General features: G+C 31.0%; 1 protein-coding gene and 1 pseudogene across 1 annotated transcript; one reads left to right on the top strand and one right to left on the bottom strand.

Annotated features, from left to right (window-relative positions):
• The first annotated feature begins 10246 nt into the window (after positions 1-10246).
• LOC130798231 (transcription factor MYB35-like) lies at positions 10247-12442 on the top strand. The gene is made up of 3 exons (XM_057661133.1): positions 10247-10420; positions 10951-11083; positions 11658-12442. The coding sequence occupies exons 1-3, from the start codon at positions 10288-10290 to the stop codon at positions 12427-12429; spliced, it is 1038 nt and encodes a 345-aa protein (XP_057517116.1). The 5' UTR covers positions 10247-10287; the 3' UTR covers positions 12430-12442.
• A 667-nt stretch (positions 12443-13109) lies between these two features.
• On the bottom strand, positions 13110-20492 carry LOC130797948 (serine carboxypeptidase-like 21; annotated as a pseudogene).
• Positions 20493-21925: the final 1433 nt, after the last annotated feature.

The following is a 21925-nucleotide window of genomic DNA, read 5'->3' as shown; positions in this document are numbered from 1 at the left end:
TACTTAATATTATTAGATTGATACACATTAAAATAATGTGAATCAAGTCTATACAAGACTTTTATGTGTAATGAATAAATCACATATTGAATTTTATCAACCTTTCATTCTCAAATGAAATATTAACCATTATATATAATCTATAAACAAATACAAAATATTTGTTGCATTTATACTTTTAATAAAAAAGGTGGTTGTAAAGTATTATAACACATGTTGTAGCATTAAACTTTATTAGGTGGAATTGATTAATTTTATATTAAATAAAAAATGATTTGAACCCGGCTCATCGACTTGATAAAGAGCCCACTCTGTGAATAGAGAAAGTTGCTTTCAAGCAAGTAGTACTTGCTCTTCAGATAACTAAGCTGAAAGAATGAGCGTCATCTATGGGACTTAATTGTTAACTGTTTTTTCTTAAAATTAAAAATAAGTTGCTTCTTATGTCATTCATGAAATTAGTAAGTCCGTGTAAAATAGGGATAATCATGGTAATTAATAGCCAATTAATGTTGATAGTTACATTTTTTTCCTTTCTTTATTTCAATACCATCAAATATTATAATTTCTTTTACTTTAAATAGTCTATTTGTTACTGTTATTAATAACAAGGATATGATTACTTATATTCGACTCTCAAATCACACCACATATAAAAAGGTCTTAATGGCATTAGGGTAATAAAATGTTATTGTCCATTTGTCATTGTAGTTACATTTTTTTTTGATTTCTTATAGCTATCTATATTGTTAACAAAAAAATATAATTGTTGATTATGAAGTACCAAGATGTTACATAATTTATTTTTAAAACAAAAAAATTAGTCTAACTAATTTCACTTTAAAATACTAATGCTACGTAACATTAGGTTTGTTTAATTTTATTTAAAATAAGTCTTAAAAATGTCGTGTCTTTTTGACAAAGATTGATTTTAGTAAAGTGAAAAAATGTAGATTTTGCATTAAAGTTTGAAAAATAAAAACTTATTTAAAGACTCTTGAAGTTGGCAATGTTATACTTTTTTTTTTTTTTACTTGCATCCAGACTACTTTTACTTTTACGCAATTTAATGCATTTGTGGAATTATTTTTATCTAGAGTTATACACAACTAAAAATTATAAAAATTTGAAATTATAAAAATATGCGATAAAACGAATAAAATAAAATCCCACATGACAATATTTTTTTTCTAGCATAATAACTACAATATGTACAATACCATAAAGTAATAAACAGTGCTAAATAATATATATATATATATATATTGTTTTAACTTTCAAAATATATAAGTAGAAACCTAAGATTGAGGCGAGTCCTGAAAAATATAAAGCTAGAAAAAATTTTGTACTCTCTTATTCACCCTACTGATTTCATTTATCTTTTTTAGACATATCGAGACGACATTTTAACCTTTAATATCTTTAATTTTGCATGACTAAAAATTATAAAAATTTAATATTAATAATATTTGCATTGAGACAAATAAGATAAGATCCCACATGACTATATTTAAACTTATACATTAAAAATAAAATACAAATTAAAAGTGTTAATCAATAGTAATCAAAAAAATAAATGCAACCAGTAGGAAAAATAGGAGGAAATATGAGTTTGAATATTAAAAAAATGAATAAAGCTAGTTAAAATTTAATATAGCAATAGTATGAGGATTTTCGCTAGCCAAAGAAGGCTTGGTCTAATAGTGAAGGATTGTATTCAAAACCCAGTAGAGGATTGAGAATTTTCCCTAGCCACCAGTATAGTCACCTTCCATTTGTATAGGGTCAATGTGCAAAGCCAAGTCAAATTGACTTGTGAAAAAGTTTTGACTTGGTAGTTAGAAGGAAAAGATCCAAATATGATGGTTAATTTCTCTTTTATTTAATATTTTTTTCTATTATAAAATTAATGCAATTTGCTATATAGTATAATTAAATAAACAAGCTTTATTACTATTACTAAGTTATAAAGAGATCCTTTTTAAAATCTTCACTTCACCCCCTGCAAAAATAATTAATAGACCATATTACTCTTTCAAAATAGTAAATGTACAAATTCTGTATCCGTATTAGAAATGCACAAATTGTACAAATTGTTCATACCAGAACACAAACGCAAACTTGTGCAAATAAATGGTACATGTGCACAAGTTGAGACAAACGTAAATTTTTCATTTGTGCACACGTTTATATTTGGTTTTGACATACATTTTATATTATAAAAAAATAAGTTTATGTTTTTTTGAAAAATTTTAAAATTTCTATTATAAAATAGTGACAACATATGATTAATGATTAATAAAAAGGGCGGTTACTATTAAAATGAAAGTAATATGCAAATGATTTGAAGACTATGAAAATAATCATTACATGGATGACCCCAACAGATTGTAGATAGAAAATACAAGGTCTCCTTTTACTCGAGAAATTTGATATTTATTCCTTCCAGCATTTAGTTGTTAGCCACATGCCCGGAAATGAGACTTTCAATCAGGGAAAACATGCAGATAAACCAATAGCAAGGCAACACATAATAAAACAAGACAAGAAATATACTAAATTTAAATACTAAACCAAATGAAAAAATAATAGAAAAGAAAAAAAGTTGGATATAATACATCATAAATAATATATCTAATTTAGCTCACAAATCAATAAATCTTGCTTGAAAACAAAATCGGATTATCAATTTAGCTCATAAACTAAAATATGATTCCATTGCTTGCATATCAATTACTATAATCAGCATAGAATATACCCTAAATTAAGGGAATAGCATTTTTAAGAAATTTATACTATTTATGTAATTGTTGGTTGGCATTCTGTTACAGGCTTAAATTTCTTAATCTTAATCTTCTGATTATTTTTTTTCGAAATCCTAATCCTTTAGTTATCTAATTCAAATCACCTTTAATTCCTAAATCTTATTCCGATTTTGTAATTTCTTCTAAATATTAAACTTTAAAAAAATATATGTATATATATTCTTAAATTTCTTTATAAGCACTAAAATATTATTTTATTATTTTATACTACGAAAAGTAAAATTTTAATATTATATTTACGATTTTATTAAAACGTTAAGTTTCAATTTCGTTTCCTTAAACTAACTTTACTACTTATCATTTTAACCTTACAACTTTGATTTAATTATTTTATACCTAAAAATTAACTATATTTTAGGGTTTAGGACTACGGTCCTCACCTAACCAGACCCTTACATATATCAGTTTTCATTATTGTTGTGACCTTGTGATGTGCTATGATGGTAAAGCTATGAGGCTTAATTGAATTTGATTAAATAAGCATTAAGGTTACCAAGTATTTAGTAGCAGTAATGAACTTCTGCAAGTATTGAGAATGTAACTTAATGGCTTAGTAAAGGTCAATAATGAGTAATAACCTTCTATATTGTGCTTGATGATTATTTTGTAAGCATAATTTAACTATCGCATCATAAGCTTGCTGAGAAAATTGTACTCGGCTTTATCGCTGACCGATTTAATTGGCTGTCATTCGTATTATGGATGACAGTATTTTGCAGGAAAATTTAGCTCAGGTTTCGATCCAGGCCGCAACTTTAATTATTCTATCGAGGACTTAGCTTCAATGATTTTACTTGATGACTAGATTGTACTTATGTTTTTTATCGTATTTAAGTAAACTTATTTTATATTTTCTCAGTTGTAAGATATATTTTTTTTTACTTATGTTTTGAACGATTTTAGTTTAAATGGTTTTTAGCAGTTCGGCGTTTTACACTTCCGCATTATTTATCTTAAGTATAATTATTAATGTTAATTATGTATCGAGAGTGCCGCACGTGCTACACATTCGTCAGAACTTTGTAGTGTATTTGACTCGTCTAAAAATTGGTCCAGGTGGGTTGTGACATTCACTGTCTACTTGTGCTATACAATGAATAATATCTCATCATCATTCTTACTATCTGTGTTTTAATATGAATGAATTTTAAATTAAGAGCTGACAACAAATCTTTTCAAGGATTATGATTTGTGAATGGTATATAATTATTTTTTGCATAATGATATTCTAGTTTTTTATAAATATAAAAATGATATTCTTTGTTTGAATTTCGCTATTGACTTATTTTTTTAATAGGAAATCAATAAATTCATATCTTATTAATTTGTTTTGGTGCAATAATTGGTGATCAATAAAATTTTGGGTTAATGCAGTGATTAAAGGCTTTTTGCATTTCTTATTATAAGGACATAATCTTCAATCGTAAATTATAACACTTGCAAATATATCTCATAACATAAGTAAATAATATTCATAATAATTTGTAAAAATTATTTGTAAGTTTCTTAAGAAGTTGAATTTGTATTGTTGAAGATGGAGGCTTAGTCCATTTGCAGAGAAATCAAGCAACAGAGAAGAAAACCAATATTATTGAAAAAGGAAAGATAAAACTAACTTTTTTTACAAAGGGGCTAAGTACATGTATTTATATCATCCTTTTTATTAGATTTAATAGGATTATATCTTATATTATTAACACCCCCCCTCAAACTAGGAAGGGAGGACATGCCTAGTTTGCTCATCAACTGATAATGCTGGTGTGATGGCAAAATTTTGGTCAAAACGTCAGCCAATTGATTCTTGGTTGGTAGATAAGTCAGCTGAAGAAGACCCTCGAGAACCTTGTCTCTAGTGAAGTGACAGTCTATGTCGATGTGCTTCGTTCGTTCATGGAATACAGGGTTCTTGGCAATATGTATGGCACTTATGTTATCACAGTGCAGTAGAACAGGCTTTAAAGAAGTGAGTTGGAGTTCTTCTAATAGTCTTACAAGCCAAGTGACTTCACTTGCTGCAGATGCCATTGCTCTGTACTCAGCTTCACTGGATGATCTTGAGACTGTCCCTTGCTTCTTGGATTTCCAGCTTATTGGAGAAGAGCCTAATAACAAGATGTAGCCTGTGATGGATCTTCTGCTATTTGGACATGAAGCCCAGTCTGAATCAGAATAAGCTTGGAGTTGTAATTGATCAGAACCCTTGATGAGTATACCTTGGCTTGCTGTACTGTGAACATAATTCAATGTATGTTGTAGAGCTGAAGCATGTGGGATGCGAGGATTCTGCATAAATTGGCTAAGATATTGGACAGTAAAGGCTAGGTCTGGCCTAGTGTTAGTTAAAAAATTTAGTTTACCAACCATGGTTCTATAATAACTGGCATCCTCATATAATTGTCCCTGATCATTTGACAATTTTAGATTTTGCGGAAGAGGAGTAACAACAGATTTAAAATTTTGATTTTTGGATTCTTTGAGGAGATCTTTGGTGAACTTTGCTTGAGAAAGAAAAATGCCTGCATCAATATAGTTAACTTCCAAGCCTAAAAAATAATGCAAAATGCCTAAGTCTTTAATACTAAAGGTATCATGGAGATGATCTTTGAGTTGAGAGATACAGTCAATATTATTGCCAGTTATAATAATATCATCAACATACACAGCAACAATTGTAATGTTTTTACTATCCTTCTTAATGAAAAGGCTATAATCATTTTTAGATTGAACAAAGTCTTGAGCTTTTAAAGAAATCAGTAATTTATGAAACCATTGCCTTGATGCTTGCTTAAGACCATATAAAGACTTTTTAAGTAAACATACCTGGTTTTGTGGATTTGGAAAACCATCTGGAACCTTCATATATATTTCCTCATGTAGATCACCATGAAGAAAAGCATTATTGATATCTAGTTGAAATATGTTCCAGTGATGATGCACAGCAAGGGCTAGAAGGCTCCTTATTGTAGCCATTTTTACAACAGGAGAGAATGTTTCTTCATAGTCAATACCATGCTTTTGATTATAACCTTTGGCTACTAACCTGGCTTTGTATCTTTCAATTGAGCCATCAGCATTAAGCTTTATTTTATATACCCATTTACTTCCTATAGGTTTCTTATTTTTAGGTAGCTCAACTAATATCCAAGTTTTATTTTCAGATAATGCTTGTAATTCTTGCTTCATAGCATGAACCCATTTAGGGTCTTTTGAAGCTATTTTGTATGAAGTAGGTTCAGTAAAAGAGGTGAAATGAGCCATAAGACATTGCTGTGAATTAGTGAGAGCATGATAAGACATCATAGAACACCAGTTGTTAGCATCACATGAAACATTATTACAAACATAGTCTGATAGATAAGTTGGGGGTTTAGTAGGTCTGTGAGAGTGTCTTATAGGAGGTGTAGGTGTGGTGTGATCATGTGGTATATTGCTTATTGAAAGATCAAGAGTCTGAGATGGGGATGTATGTTCATAAGTGTGAGAAATGATATTCTCAGCTGCTATATTATTCTCTGGAAATATTGGTGTTTGAAAAGGATCATCCACAAGTATGTCTGCAGTTGTTGAAATAGGTAGGAAAAAGGGATAATGTTGTGTATTATGTGTGTGAACTGATTGCTGGTGAAAGGGATAGTGTTTTTCATAAAAATAAACATCTCTGGATATGATTATAGTGTGTGTAGTGATATCATATAATTTGTAGGCTTTCTGATTATTAGGATAACCAAGAAATATACAAGGATTAGCCCTTGTATCAAATTTTGTTTTATGGGGAGAAGTATTTGAGGCATAGCAAAGGCAACCAAAACAGTTTAGATGATCCATATTAGGAGGAATATTAAGCAGTTTTTGATATGGAGAAATGTTACCTAGGCTTTGTAGTGGCAGTCTGTTAATAATATATGCAGCGGTGAGAACACATTCGCCCCAAAATTTGATGGGAATATTAGATTGAAAATATAAAGCTCTTGCAGTTTCTAATAAGTGTTTGTGTTTTCTTTCCACAACACCATTTTGTTGTGGAGTATTGGGGCAAGATTTATAGTTAATGATACCTTTAATGTGATAAAATGCTTTCAATTTGCCTGCACATAACTCAGGAGCATTGTCAGTTCTTACACTTTGAATATTACTGTGAAATTGATTAACAACATATGAATAAAAATACTCAAAGATAAGAGGAACTTGAGATCTGTTTTTCAGGAGAAAAATCCAGGTAGTCCTGGTAAAATCATCAACAATTGTGAGGAAAGAATTACATTTGTTGTATGTGGAGTTTTTATAAGGTCCCCATACATCCATGTGTATTAATTGAAAAGCCTTATGTGTTTTAATAGAACTATTGGGAAAAGGAAATCTAGTTTGTCTTGCTGAAGGGCAAATTTTACATAGACAATTACTTGTACAGTCAGAAACATTTAGAGAAGGGAAAATGTGTTTGATAACAGGGAAAGGAGCATGACCAAGTCTAAGATGCCAAAGCTTCGTTTGTTCAGTATCTGAAGCAGCACAGCATATAGAGGTAGGAAAGTCTTTAGGACACTGTTGATTGGATTCAGGAAAGTCAACAAGATTGTAGAGACCTTGAACAAGTTTACCAAGCAAGATTGGCCTTTTCAGAGAAGGGCCCTGAACAGAACAACAATTGTGGGAAAAAATGAGGGAACAATGCATATCATTACAGAGTTTGGTAACAGAAAGAAGGTTAAAATGAAAGTCTGGAACATGAAGAACATCAGTAAGAGTGAGGTCAGGTCCTAAAACAACAGTTCCTTTGTGAGCAATTTTTATTAGTTTACCATTTGGGATGGTGATAGTATTATCAATGTTATGAGGAATAGGTATGTAAGATTTAAACAAAGAAAGATCACAACACATATGATTAGTAGCACCACTATCAATTATCCAGGTAGATTTGGTCATAGAAAGAAAGCAAGATTTACCAGATAGAAGACAATTGTGTTCATCAGTATTAGCCTCATTTGTTGAAACACTGTGAGTGTCATGTTGAGCAAGAAGAATAAGAAGTTGGTTGTATTGATCAACTGTGAGGGTTGGTGAGGTAGTGCAGTTGTTGTTAGGATTGTCAGCTTGGACCATAGCCACAATCTTCTTGTTGTTCCAATTGTCTCTTGTAGAAGTATTTGGGAAACCATTCAATTTGTAACAACTTTCTTTTGTGTGACCTTGCTTTTTGCAGTAAGTGCAGAATAAAAGGGGTTTGCGAGTATTGATGTTATTCAAACCATAAGGAGGAGGTTTATGGGGGTTATTGTGAGATGCAGAGGCAGTATGTGTTTTGGTATTATAAAACTTTTGCTTATTAACAGCAGCAAGGCCAATAACCTCATCAGTGGTAGAATTGAGATGGGAAACTAAATCAGAATGTTTCTCTTCTTGCATGATTAATCTATAAGCATAGGATATGCTAGGTAAAGGTTGTTGCATGAGTATATTACCTCTAATGGTTTTATAGGTAGGATTAAGTTTCATAAGAAATAGGATTAACCGTTGTTCTTCTTGCATTTTCAGTAATTTGCTGTTGATTCCACAAGTACAATTGGAACAATTACAAGTAGGTAGAGGATTAGAAGCGTCAAATTCGTCCCATAACATCTTAATCTTGGTGAAATAGGTGGATAGACAATCAGAACCTTGGTCAATATCAAAGATTTGTTGGGTGAGAGAATAGATCTGAGTTCCAGAAGTAATACCAAATCGCTCTTCAAGATTGTTCCAAATTTCTTGTGCAGTGGAGAAATATAATACGCTTCTAGCGATTTGTGGATCAAGAACTTTCATCAACCAAGAAATTATGGTACTATTAATTCTTTCCCAGGATTTGAAATTAGGATCAGTAGAAGTAGGTTGTGGGATTTGACCATTGATGAATGCAAGTTTATTTTTGGAAGAAAAAGTAATTGTAACAGATCTTTTCCAATCGTTAAATCCAGTGCCATTGAAGGGAATCGGAACCAGTAGAAGTTGAGAATCACTCGGATGAAGATAATAGGGTGAAGCTGGATCTTGAATAGGATCGAGAGGTTTGATGCCGGAATTGCTTGGAATGGCAGCCATGAGAAACGAGGAAGGAAAGGGGAAAAAGAGAAACAGAGAAAAGACAGAAGAAAGAAAAAAAAAATGTAGAGGGAAATTAAAAAAAATGGTTACCAATGGGATTTTTAAGCATCTGATACCATGTTGAAGATGGAGGCTTAGTCCATTTGCAGAGAAATCAAGCAACAGAGAAGAAAACCAATATTATTGAAAAAGGAAAGATAAAACTAACTTTATTTACAAAGGGGCTAAGTACATGTATTTATATCATCCTTTTTATTAGATTTAATAGGATTATATCTTATATTATTAACATGTATCACCAAAACTTTCCTCGTAATTTATAAGCTAGAGTAGGAAAATTCTCGCCTATGAGTATTTATTTTGAAATTATCTACCCAATTTTTTTAAAAAAAATATTTTTAGAAAATTTACCAACAAGAATTTACTAATTGGCATCTTGTTGATATGTTTAAAGTTCCCGCCCATTATCAATACAAAAAGTAGATGGAGCTTTGAATTATGGTATTCAAATCTTTTCCCTACAAGCATTTTGTAGAGAATTTGTAGGAAAACACCTACAAAAATTAAGGTGTAGATATCTTGTTGGAAAATATCTACAATTCGAGGTATTTTTGTAACTTTTCGAAACAGCTTAGCAGCTGTAAGAAATTTATTGGCAATTACCTGCAAGACCCGTTTTGTTGGAAATTAATTGGAAATCAGTTGGTATTTTCCAACAAAATAGCTTATAGGTAAATATTTGTTGGTATATGATATTTTTTTAGTGACAATTAAGTTAAACTTTTAATTAAGTTGATTTTTGATAAATATTTTTGAGAATAATCTATTTTCACTCAAAAGACTTCTAGAACTTTCAAACTTCTTTCTATATAAGCTAGTAGTTGAAAAAAATTCAAAAAGTAAATGTTGGAAGAAATTATTTGTTTAGGATGAATCAAATCAAACTCTTTCTCTTTCACAAATGTAACCAATAAATCTAAACAAATGAATATTATAACTAAATTAGTCACCCATATTGAATCTGTATTTGCCTAAAGCCAAAGCAAATATTGCATGCAAATTCAAAATCAAAGTTCACAAAAATAAATATTAACTTATATATATATATATATTTCATTCATTTCACTTGATCATCTACATCTCAATGCAAATATCATGACAATTTATTTTAAATTGGACAATTACGCATTTCAAAAAGTCTCATGCAATTCTCATTTCCTTCCCAAATGGCACACAAGAACTTGTTATAGTACTCATTCCTAATCAATTTCTATTTCTAAAAGGGTTAAATAAATCATTTAAATCATAATTTTTCAAGCTTAATTATTGTCTTAAATAATTAAGCTATACAATTTAATTATATGTATTGGAAATAGTTAAGATGGTGAGATCTCCATGTTGTGATAAACTAAATGCAAAGAAGGGAGGTTGGCTACATCACAAGGATGCTACAAATTTTTTATACTCATCAAAGCATGTCATTTCAAATTGGAGTCCTGTTCCAAGAAAAATAGGTTGTTAATGTTGAATTATTACCTTTTTTTTAGTTTTTATGTTATATTTTTTGGTGTTTAGTTTGAAAGAAAATATTTTTATTTAGAAGTCTACTTTGTTTTTCGTTATTTATTTTGATAAGGTATTTAATTACATGAAAAATAATTAGGGTAGAAAAGAGTTTTCTATATCTAATAGATATTTTCATCCAAAATTAGAAGGAATCTAATTTTTTTTGTGGAATTCTCTCATTTTCAACGTCTCTAATTTCTCCATTCTTTGCGTCTTGTCTTAATTAGAATATGTACACTTTTTCTAGAAAAAAAAAGAAAAAATTCTCACTTCTTTTTTTCGTAGTCTATAAAATTCTCCATTCTTATCTTAATAGTTTTTCTATCAAACTAATTAACATAAAAGATAAAGTAGTTTTATATAAATGTTTTCTTTCAACCCAAAATACCCTTCAACTAATTATTTTAGTATTTTCAAATGTTTGATTAATTCTACAATTTGTTGATGATTAATTGTAAAAATAAATTTTTTAAAGCAGGGCCAAAAAGATGTGGGAAGAATTGCAGGGTAAAGTGGAGTAAATATTATGTGAAGCCTGATTTAAGTCATGAGGGTTTCACTAAACATGAAGAGGAGCTTATTATTAAGCTTCATGCTGCTGTTGGTAGCAGGTCACTTTTTTCCTGTTATTCTCCCTTCCTTCTAATGTTTATCTTTTCTTGAGGTTAGGTTAATATTTGATAACTAAATTTCTCCCAATGAATTATGATTATTGGGGTAAGATAAAATTGATAATTTATTAACAATGAAGTTTATTACTTGAAAAAAAAATTTTTTGAACAAAAAACTTTTATATATTGATATATTTAGTGGTAAATCTTAATTTATAACAAAAAGACAATTATTTTTGAGTATTATTTTTCATTGTCCAATTTTGTTTTTTCAAAAGGAGACTTGAAAATAACTAAATAGCCCAAAATCTACTATGTTAGCTATTTAATTATTTATGGTTCTATCGAAATAATGTCTCTAAATAAATATAATTTTTGATCTTTTAAATTTTCTATAGTCCCATCTAAAAAGACCCTATTTTAATTTGTGTAATGTAGCAAATTTAAAATAACAGAGAATACTAATTCTTCAAAGTCATACAATTTTACTACGTTCATGCATTGCCAATGCAGGATCATGTTTGGCTCAATCCTTTTAGTCATTGTGTCTCATAATACTTGTGTTTGCATATAGGTGGGGTCTAATAGCACATCAACTACCAGGAAGAACAGAAAATGACATAAAAAACCATTGGAATACCAAATTAAGGAAGAAATTAACTGAAATGGGGATCGATCCCATTACTCACAAACCATTTTCCCAAATCCTAGCAGATTATGGTAACATTGGTGGTATCTCTAGGTCATCTGAACCCCCAAAATCTATAGGAACTATCCCAAAAGACTTTAAAAAAGTCGTTACATCCAACCTTCTAAAACCCGCCCTATCTTCTGCTTTACCTTCCTACACTTTTCACTCGAACTCGCAAATTACTCACAATATTTCACCTATACAACACAACAATAACAACCATACTATTTCTAACACTTCTAGTCACTCTCTAGGCCTTTTGTCTCAGCTACATGCCATAAGTTTTGTGACCGAAGGACAAAACAACGATTTTTTTGGCCTAAATTCGACTGAATCATTGTCGAATTCATCAACGTCAGCTTGCTCTCCGAGCTATAAATCCCCTGAGAGTTTCAGTTGGCATGATTTTCTCCTAGAAGACGCGTTCAAACCAGCTCAAAAACCGGCATTGGAACAAGAAGGGAGTAATGTAACAGATTATTTGGTGATACCAGCATCAGGAAATGGGGGGACTAATTGTAAGAATGAAATCCAAGGTGCTAATAATCAGGTCTTACCAAGTTCAGATGGTTCATCATTTTTAGAGGCTATGTTGGATCAAGAAAATGATATGTTTTTGAGCTTTCCTGGGCTTATGGAAGACCCTTTATACTAGTTCTCGATTTGTATATTGCTTAAATAAAATTATAAAATATTTCAGTCTTATATTATTTATCGATGTCTTCATTATTGGTGATTATTATTTTACCTTGGAAGTTCAAACCAGTAAAATTGGCTGGTTATATGAGATGTACTTTTGATGTATAAGATAAGCTCCATCCAATGAACTAATACTAGAAGATATCCGAAAAATAAGAGAGAGATTGACTAACATATAAGTTTGGTGGGCTACTCTTTCTATTATCGAGTTATTTTAGCATGGAATCTCATTGGATTTGTAGCATAAAGTTAAAATGTTGTATACACGCCTAGTAACAAATTTATCAGATAGTTCGTAGAATAACGTCAAAATGTTGTACGTAACTATATGCTAGACTTAGGAGCGAATCTAGTAGATTAGTATAATTTTGAGTATTAATAGGGGTTTTAATCACAAAAGGGTCATTGTCTAGACAAGTTTGAGTATAATTTTGAGTGTACTAATAACTTGTAACCATTACTATTTAACCTCATTGCAAAATTAAAATTTTCATCGGTAAAACCCTATTTTTGACTTATTTACAATTTTCATCGGTAAATTCCTATTTTTGACTTTGATATATGAATATCAGACCAATATAAAAAATATTTAGTTTTTAATGTTAAATTGAGCTGGATTTAATATCAATACCAGTAAATAATTGGAAAAATATAGGGTGCTTATACTTTATAAGCTAATGAGATATCATTCTATAACCGTTTGGCTGTGGGAGGGATGACTTTAATAAGTTATAAAGTATGTGCACCATTTTTAATTAATCAATATGGGACAAACTATCTCAACGTTAAAGTATAGTATTGTGATATATTAAATCCTCTGTCACTCATATTTTCTCTCCTGCCAACCATCGGCTATAGAAGTCTAATGCTTCTCTTGGTTTGTCTTCCGGAACCATATGCCCTGCACCCTACACATTTTGTACAACATTCAGAATCGCCAATAAAAAAATAACAGTTCAGGTTTTGTAATAGAATAATCAACTTTTGAGAAAGTTGCTACCCGTCAATAAGACAATAACAACTAATAAAAAAATGCATTGTTTTTATTTTTTTGTGCAAATTTCTGGTAAAATATTTGATGATAGATAAATTATAACTTCTAATTAGATTAACAGCGGTGGCGTATTTAAAATATTAGTATAGGGTGAGTTGAAAACTCAAATCTACACGTGTAAAAAATCAACTAAACTCTCATTTTTCAGTTTTATATATTACGCATTTAAAGAGTTTTAATCAAACAATCTAGGCTATAGTCTAGACAGGTCCGAGCCTAAATTTCACAGATTGGTAATTCAGATATTGTAGAAGGGTAAACCTTAATAGTAAGAAAAGTGAGGTTCTTGTCATATCCTTGTGTAAACCTAAAATTGACAAAACAGAACATAGTTAACAAATGAGCCACAATAGCCTGATTTTGACAATTATACATCATATAGCGTTATAATATACCCAGCAATTTGTGCATTTGAGAGCCATGGTCTCCACTCATCGATGATTTTGTAACCAAGCGATCTTGTCCATTCTTCGCTCCCAGTATATGGCACCACCATATCATGGTCACCACTATGCATTTCAAAAATAATTTAAAAAGATTGTCAGAATATATAAAACTTATAAACATCTTAGTTTGTAATGCTAAAAATATTGATCATAACGTAGAATTTCGTTGGAACTGAATTGAACCAAAATATAAATCGAGACAACCAAAAAGACAGTTGCATAGACCATAAAAGTCGTCATGCGGCTGTCACTTAAATCATATTTTTCCACTGTATATGATGATGTAGATCAATATAGTATACAAAATACCTTAGGACATGAACCAACTCAATTAAAAGATTAAATTGATGGTTAAACTTCCATGATATGTTACGGTGCACATTTTATGAGCCAATGAGATGTTTTTATGAAGTGTCATGAACGGTATGACTTGAGTGCACAATTAATGTGTCCATTCATGTGTGACTTTTGGGATGGAATCCAAGAGTGTGTTAATGTGGGTGTATTAAGTTGAGTCTTGATGATTGTGGTTTATGATGGTGATTAAAAGTATGGATTAATGAGGTAATGAAGTGTGAGTTAATTATAGGAGTTATGGGATTTAATGAAGAAATGCAAAGGATTAATTCAAGATGCTCTACTATGCAAGTCGAGCAATGCTGTCAGAATCTCTCTGAAGTGTCGCTCGACTAAGCGAGCTCTAGGGTGGGTCGAGCGAGCAGATAGAATGCAATCAGAAACTTCCTGTAGCCTGCTCGACCAAACTGTTCGATCGAGCGAGCCCCTGTTTTGGTCGAGCGAAGTCTCTGATGCTCTTAGGATGTTGTTTTTGACTCTTCAAGTACTTGGGGATGTTTCATTATCATTTATTCATAGTTTTAATATACTTAATGTTACTTAATGTGATCTCTTCTATAAATAAAAGCTCTCATTCACACATAAAACACATCAAACACAACCCCTAGGCCAAACACATAGCCTTTTAATTTTATCTTTTACTCAATTTTAATACTTCATTTGTAAGAGTGTTTTATACTCATTTGATATAATATAAACAGGAAACTACTCACAACGGAGGACGTAACCATCATTGGGTGAACCTCCTTAAATCTTTGTGTCTCTTGGCAAGTTTTACATTATCAAACATTTGTTTAGTTCATTATTATTATTATCACAAATCAAATTTCTTAGCATCGTATCAATTTTGGCAATTATTTCAGATGTCAACCAAAATCCATATGACATTAAGAGAAGGGGCTCCAGTGAGTTATAGGGTGTGCACACTATCTGTTGTGAATGGTAGTATACTAATGTGGTAGTATACTAATGTGTGACTTGAGTGCACATAAATGGGGTGAATTCATGAGTGTGACTCTTGGTACTTTAGGTAACTAAAAGGGTGTAATTATGTGTGGAGTATTCATGAAGTATTATGAGTGTTAATGAAGATTAATGAAGAATATGTAAAGGTTTGATTAAGTATGCTCGATCAAATTTCTGTCAGAGGAAGCTGTAGGGTCGCTCGACCCATTCGCTCGACCGAGCGAGCCTTTTGGTGGGTCGAGCGGTCAGTCAGAATGCTCCAGTTTTTGCTACTTCTCGCTCGACCGAGCCGCTTGACCCGAGCGAGCTCTCTGTTCAGTCGAGCGGATTCTCTGATATGCATGGGATGCTTGTTTTCGACCTTTCAAATCCTTAGAGTTATTTCATAGTATTCATTATTCAATATTAACTATGTATTCAAGTGAGCTATTCATATTCATGTACCTAGTACTATAAATAGAGCTCTCATACTCACACATCAAACACATCAAACACAACCCCTAAGCCAAACACATAGCCTTTTGTTTTATCTCTATCTCAATTGTAATTCTTCATTAAGAAGTGTTGTTTGTATTCTTTTGATATAATATAAACAGAAACTACACACCACGGAGGACGTAGCCATCATTGGGTGAACCTCCTTAAATCTTTGTGTCTCTTGGCAAGTTTTACATTATCAAACATTTGTTTAGTTCATTATTATTATTATCACAAATCAAATTTTTTAGCATCGAATCAATTTTGGCAATTATTTCAGATGTCAACCAAAAACCATATGACATTAAGAGAAGGGGCTCCAGTGAGTTATAGGGTGTGCACACTATCTTTAATTAATCGATGTGGGACAATCATCTTAAACAGTTGAGATGTACCTGTATATGAGAACCCGCAGGTGTGAAGAAATTAGCCTTTTGTGGTACTTAATCACGTTTTTTACATCACCATGATATGTAAGACGGTTTGTACAAACTTCCCATTGTCCAGATATGCTCTCCTGAAGCAAAATATTCCGGTTTCAATCAATTTTTATAATTAATGTAACACCACAAGTGCAGCTAGCTAGTTTTTCAAATACCAAAAGAATTTTGTAGTAACTTATCATGTTACCTCTGCAGCATGAATTGCTTTCCTGATCGCCTCATGATTGAGCCATAGGGTGGGAGCTATTTCATCCTACCTAATACTCCTATATTCCATTATGATATGAAATAAAGTAGTAGTAAAAGATAATTATTTATGTAGTATGATTGCTTACATTGCATAAAACGGTTATGTTGCTGACTACTTGAGACCATGTTAAACTATTTGGAGTTGTAAAAAGATGTGTAAGAGGCCTTGCATGAGCAAATATTCTTGTCTTGACTGGAATATGCTTCTTATGTTTGTCAAAGGGTGTTGACATTTTCATATCATCAACATTATTAAGCAAATCTCCATCTATGCAATTATAGCATTCATATTCTGGATCATAATCAAAGTCATAGCATGGTTCCATTATGTTATAGAGATTCAAGTTTCGAATAACCTATCGTCAATCAAAAGAAATAAAATTCGAGATTAATAATGTTTTCAAAGAGTACGTAACAACTGTTAAGGCTCCGACAATCAGCTTAAAATAAACTTTTAGTATACATGATAGCTTGACTTAAATAGAATGGAAAGCTAATAATATGTATAAGATGTCACATGGTTTCAAGTTTCAACTATCATATTAGAACTTTTGGTCGAAAAAGCTAGTATCTTGACTGTGAGAGTATATAACATATATATCTTGGGACATTAATCATCAGTTTAAGCTTTTGGTTGAGTTGGTTCTTTGACTGGTATCAAAAGCCAGCGTGACAAGAAGTCACGATTTCCACCCTTCATTTAAAGTAGATATTCAGTACCTATGTGCATTCAAAGTTCTAGGAAGGTGTGTTAAAGTATATAATATATCCTGAGGCCTTAACCATCAGCTTAAATTTTTGGTTGAGTTGGTTCCTTAATATTGACACATATATATGTCTTGAACATAAAAGAATTAAAATAAGGAAAGCTAATTTACTTGATGAAACTTATCGAGCTTGCTGCGACAATTGACGCTTGATGATCTTCCATGGAAGTAGTTTCTTCCATGACATGCATGATTTATCTCCTACAGGAAAGACAGTTATTTAAAAATACAAGGATTTATCATATGGATTCGAGTTTCAAAAACTAACATAACAGCACTTTAAGAGTTCAAATTTTATCCAGTCCTTATTATTTATAGTAAAAGAGTATCACGCATAAGGAGACCTGTGTCACATGTACACTTTTAGATCAAAGGAATATTGTGTGAGGGGACGTGTAGACCATAAACTTAATCTTAAGTATAACTGTCAGCTTAACCTCTTAATTGAGTTGATTTCTTACCATTACCAGATCATTTGAGATCAAGCCCATCCCATGGGCAAAACGAACAACAATCTTCTGGTCAAAGTACTTATCAATGATTCCATTTCCAATCATATATCCCTGCTTGTAGAGAAAATATTATTGCCATAAAGTACATTAAATAGGCAAACTAGTGGAATTTGCATACCTGTAAGTTGATAATAGGTTTTGCACCGGAGTTAATTCCTGCAGAAAATTAGGAAAATTATATTTCACAACACTAGCTAGTTGGCATTTATACATGTAGCGGATAAGCGGACGTGTATTTTCGCAATTGCAGTTTAAAGGTAATACTAATGAACTAGACGATTATACAAGCATTGAATTTACGAGGTTCACTTATGTGACTACGTCCTTCCTTAGCCTAGCTTTAATTTCGTACTTTGTATATTTTTATTGTATATCAAAAGCCAAATACACATATAAACTACATGTCCCACTCGAAGCTATATATACCATGTAGATGATTACATACCTTTGACGATCTTAGATGATTCACCAGCAACGTAAAACGGATTTTGAAGGTGCTCCGGAAACATCTCAAACCACTGTCATTGCATCACCTCACTTAGATGATTCAATTGCATTATTTATTTATTTATTTTTATGTATGTATAGCAACTGTAATCTTCTGAAATTAAGGCTCCGATATTATTATTTGTTGTAATATTTTTGTGTAAGATTGTTAAATAAGACTTGACATCCAACGATCTAATTTAATAATTTTGTTAGCTAAATTATTATATATACTTACCTTCAGTAGAAATATGTAAGTATCAGAGCCAGTCTTTAAGTCACTAGTTTCATAATCAGTTGTGTTCCGTGAAAAAGAAAATCCAGTACCTAAAGAGAGTCCAAATAGATGATATTGGACACCTGCCATCACAAAATAAAAATAAAAATTATACTATTATTATTACAGAAAATCTCTTGTGAGACGGTCGCATACGTAAGGCTTAAATTGGAATTTTGGACCTTCAAATAGACATTTTAAGTCTTAGATTTGACAAACTTTAAACCATTGAAATAGACATTCTAAGTCTTGAAATTGATTTTTTACAGTTGAGTAGGTAAGTAAAATATAAAATTAAGGGTTGGAGTAGGGGTTTTAAGAGTCAGAATTCGTATTTTTAAGTGGTGGAATGAGCGTTTTAAGGATTGAAGTCGATAGAAGAAAAATTAAATGAAGCCTTTGGAGAAAAAAGATTGAGGCTTGGAATAGGGGCTTTAAGTGTTAGATTTGGCATCTTAAGTCTTAAAATGGGTATTTTAAGACTTGAATTCACAAGTAATTTTTTTTTTGTCACATACGTGAGGCGGCCGCATCCAAATTTTTGTGTTATTATAAACTGCCTTTTACCACTATTCAAATATCAAATAGCTTTGAAACAAAGTACTAATGTGACTCTTATACAAAAATTTAAAGTATGAAATGTTTTCGGTGTGGACCTTAGACCAACTGTTTGGATTAAGATGCAGCTTTGCTGGAAAGCTTCCCTTCTTAATAGATTCTCCAAATTTGACTGGGCTGGATGCTTCAAATATAAATGGGCCTAAACAAATTATAGAACACATAAGCATTTTGGATAACTAATCAAAGTTACACAAACTTTTAACTTGATTAATACTCCATGTCTTAGTTAGCATGTAAGTTACAAATACACATGTGCATCGGTTTTGATTCATGGGTTCGGATCCAAATTCGACCATAATTTAAGTATTTGGACTACCTTATGAACTCGGGTCTGGAGCAGGGTACATGCAGTAAAAAAAGGTTAGGTTCAAGTTTAAACTTATCAGATTCATACACTAAACCCTTCAGACCCTAAACTTTTTTTACCATACGAGATTCAAGAAAATATTTTGGACCTGGATTTAAGTTTTATGATATTTGACCCATGTCCCTAGTTACAAATGAGATAAAAGAGTTAATACCATACCATGTTCGTATACAAAGCCTCCTAAACTTGAACATCCAGGCCCACCATTAAGCCACAAAACAACCGGATCCTTTGTAGGGTTTCTTTCGGATTCCACAAAATAGTAGAAAATCTGCTTTGCATTCTTTTTATCTATTGAAACATAACTTGAAGCAAAAACGTTCAAATTCCACTTAAATATTTTATCAAAAAATGAATTCCTAAAATATAGGAAAAAGAACGTGCAATAAAACATCATTCTACCACTAGTAAACTCGTGTTTACAAGCTCACATAAAAGGCGAGTTATTAAAGTACTAATCATTACTCACATATGAGTTGTTTTAAATCGGAGACAAAGAAGAAAATATGTCACTTGATAACCTTAAGAAGTAACTCATTATCTTCCTTTGGACTTATAAGACGGTTAACTCACTATACTCATTTGGTTGCTTAGGCCCATTTTACAAATTCTATCAGGAGTTGACTTTCCTAAAAACATACTCCTGTGATAATGCGAACAGTAGACCATCAAGCTTATATGGTAGTCAATATCTCACTTATAAAACACCGCATTGGAATCACAAGTGGGCGTTTCCTCAACACGAAGATATAAATTTACAAACATAGTATAAAATGATAATGGGCTTACCTAGAGTAGTGCTTTGAAGGGAAGCTGCCATTGAATCCTGGTAAGCTTGTAACTAGAGAACTTTGAGGTGCAGCTTTAATCAAATTAAAGCAAAGTGTAACAAGAATTATTAGTAGTAATACAAAAGGATTCCCTGCATTTTTGGCCATTTCAAAAGTTAAATTCAAAATTATGCAAATCTACAATATATGTAGTAAAGACAATAATATATTAGGTCTTTACTGTATTTATTCCAAGAAATATGAGATATAAAAATACGACTTATATAGAAAAATATTTGGGAATTAGGTAAAGACAAAAATGGTTTAAAATCATAAAATATGTATGTGGTTTGGATTATGCTATTATACAATATGATAATGATAATGAATGTTGTTATTGTTTTGTTTTAGATCTTCATTTATAACTTCAAGGCAAAATCATTGGGACAATATGGCAAGGCGAATCTGAGGATGACATTAACTATCCGTTTGGTTAGTGGTATTAAATGGTGGTAATGGAAATGATTTATAGTGTAAAATTGTGTATAAAAAGTTTCATATCATTTTCATAATAATGAAATTTTGATCACAAAAAGTTTTTTTGTTTACAAATTTTCATTACCACCTAATACCACTTCTCACAATAGTAATGCGTTAGAATGAATTTTATGAAGAAAATGAGATAATTGAAATTGGACAAGCATGGACATCAAAGTAACCAAGAGATTTTTCAACCAAAATTAAACTAGTTTTTCATTCCCGTTACCACCGCTTATTACTACCTATGAAACGGACTGTAAATATTTCGTAATTTATTTACACATGTGAATTGAAATTAGCATGCTATCACAAATTACTTAAGATGCAAATAAAGAGCAATAATTTGTATTTTTACACAATTGTAGTTATTGTACTTAAAAAATGAAAAGACATGTTTTTACATCCGCCTATTTTTAAAAACGATCAAAAATCGACTTGAATCTAATCAAAAATATAAGTATATGAAAATTTTAACCCATAATCCAAAAATTACTTTACCTGTACAAATTGATAAAAAATTAGAAATGAAATTCAATCATAACTTAAATTTGACTATTCTGACTGTTTTTAAAATTTTGTCAATTTTTTTAAATTTAAGTCATCATTTTTATATGAAAACCTAATCCATTTATATCTGAGTTTATATTTATTTTAATTTTTAATATTTGTATATTACTGTTATATGTAGTACAGCATATTTTACAAGAACAACAAAAATTTTAATGTAAGAGCACATATGAGCATACATTGCTTTTTTAGTATTTTCACCTATCCCAATTGGCAATTTGTCTTATATAATACTACCTCCTATTCAGCTGAATTGTCCCTTTTTTTTTGGCACTATTCACTTATCACTCTTAATTTGTATTTTACTCTTAATCTATAAGTTAAAACATAGTCATATGGGATCTTGTTTGATTTGTCTCAATACAAGGATTATTAATATCAACTTTTTATAATTTTTAATTAAGCATAATTTGAGATATTAAGAGTTAAAATGTTGCCTCGGCAAGTGTGAAAAGTCAAATGGGACAGTTCAGCTGAATAGGAGGGAGTACTATTCTTAATAAAAGGCAGCCAACCGCCACTCAAAATTCTATTAATCCAACTTATCTATTTA

The sequence above is a fragment of the Amaranthus tricolor genome, chromosome 13 (genome assembly GCF_026212465.1).
Source record: "Amaranthus tricolor cultivar Red isolate AtriRed21 chromosome 13, ASM2621246v1, whole genome shotgun sequence".
In the NCBI taxonomy this organism is placed as follows: Eukaryota; Viridiplantae; Streptophyta; class Magnoliopsida; order Caryophyllales; family Amaranthaceae; genus Amaranthus; species Amaranthus tricolor.
This window is presented reverse-complemented; position numbering and strand designations above follow the sequence as displayed.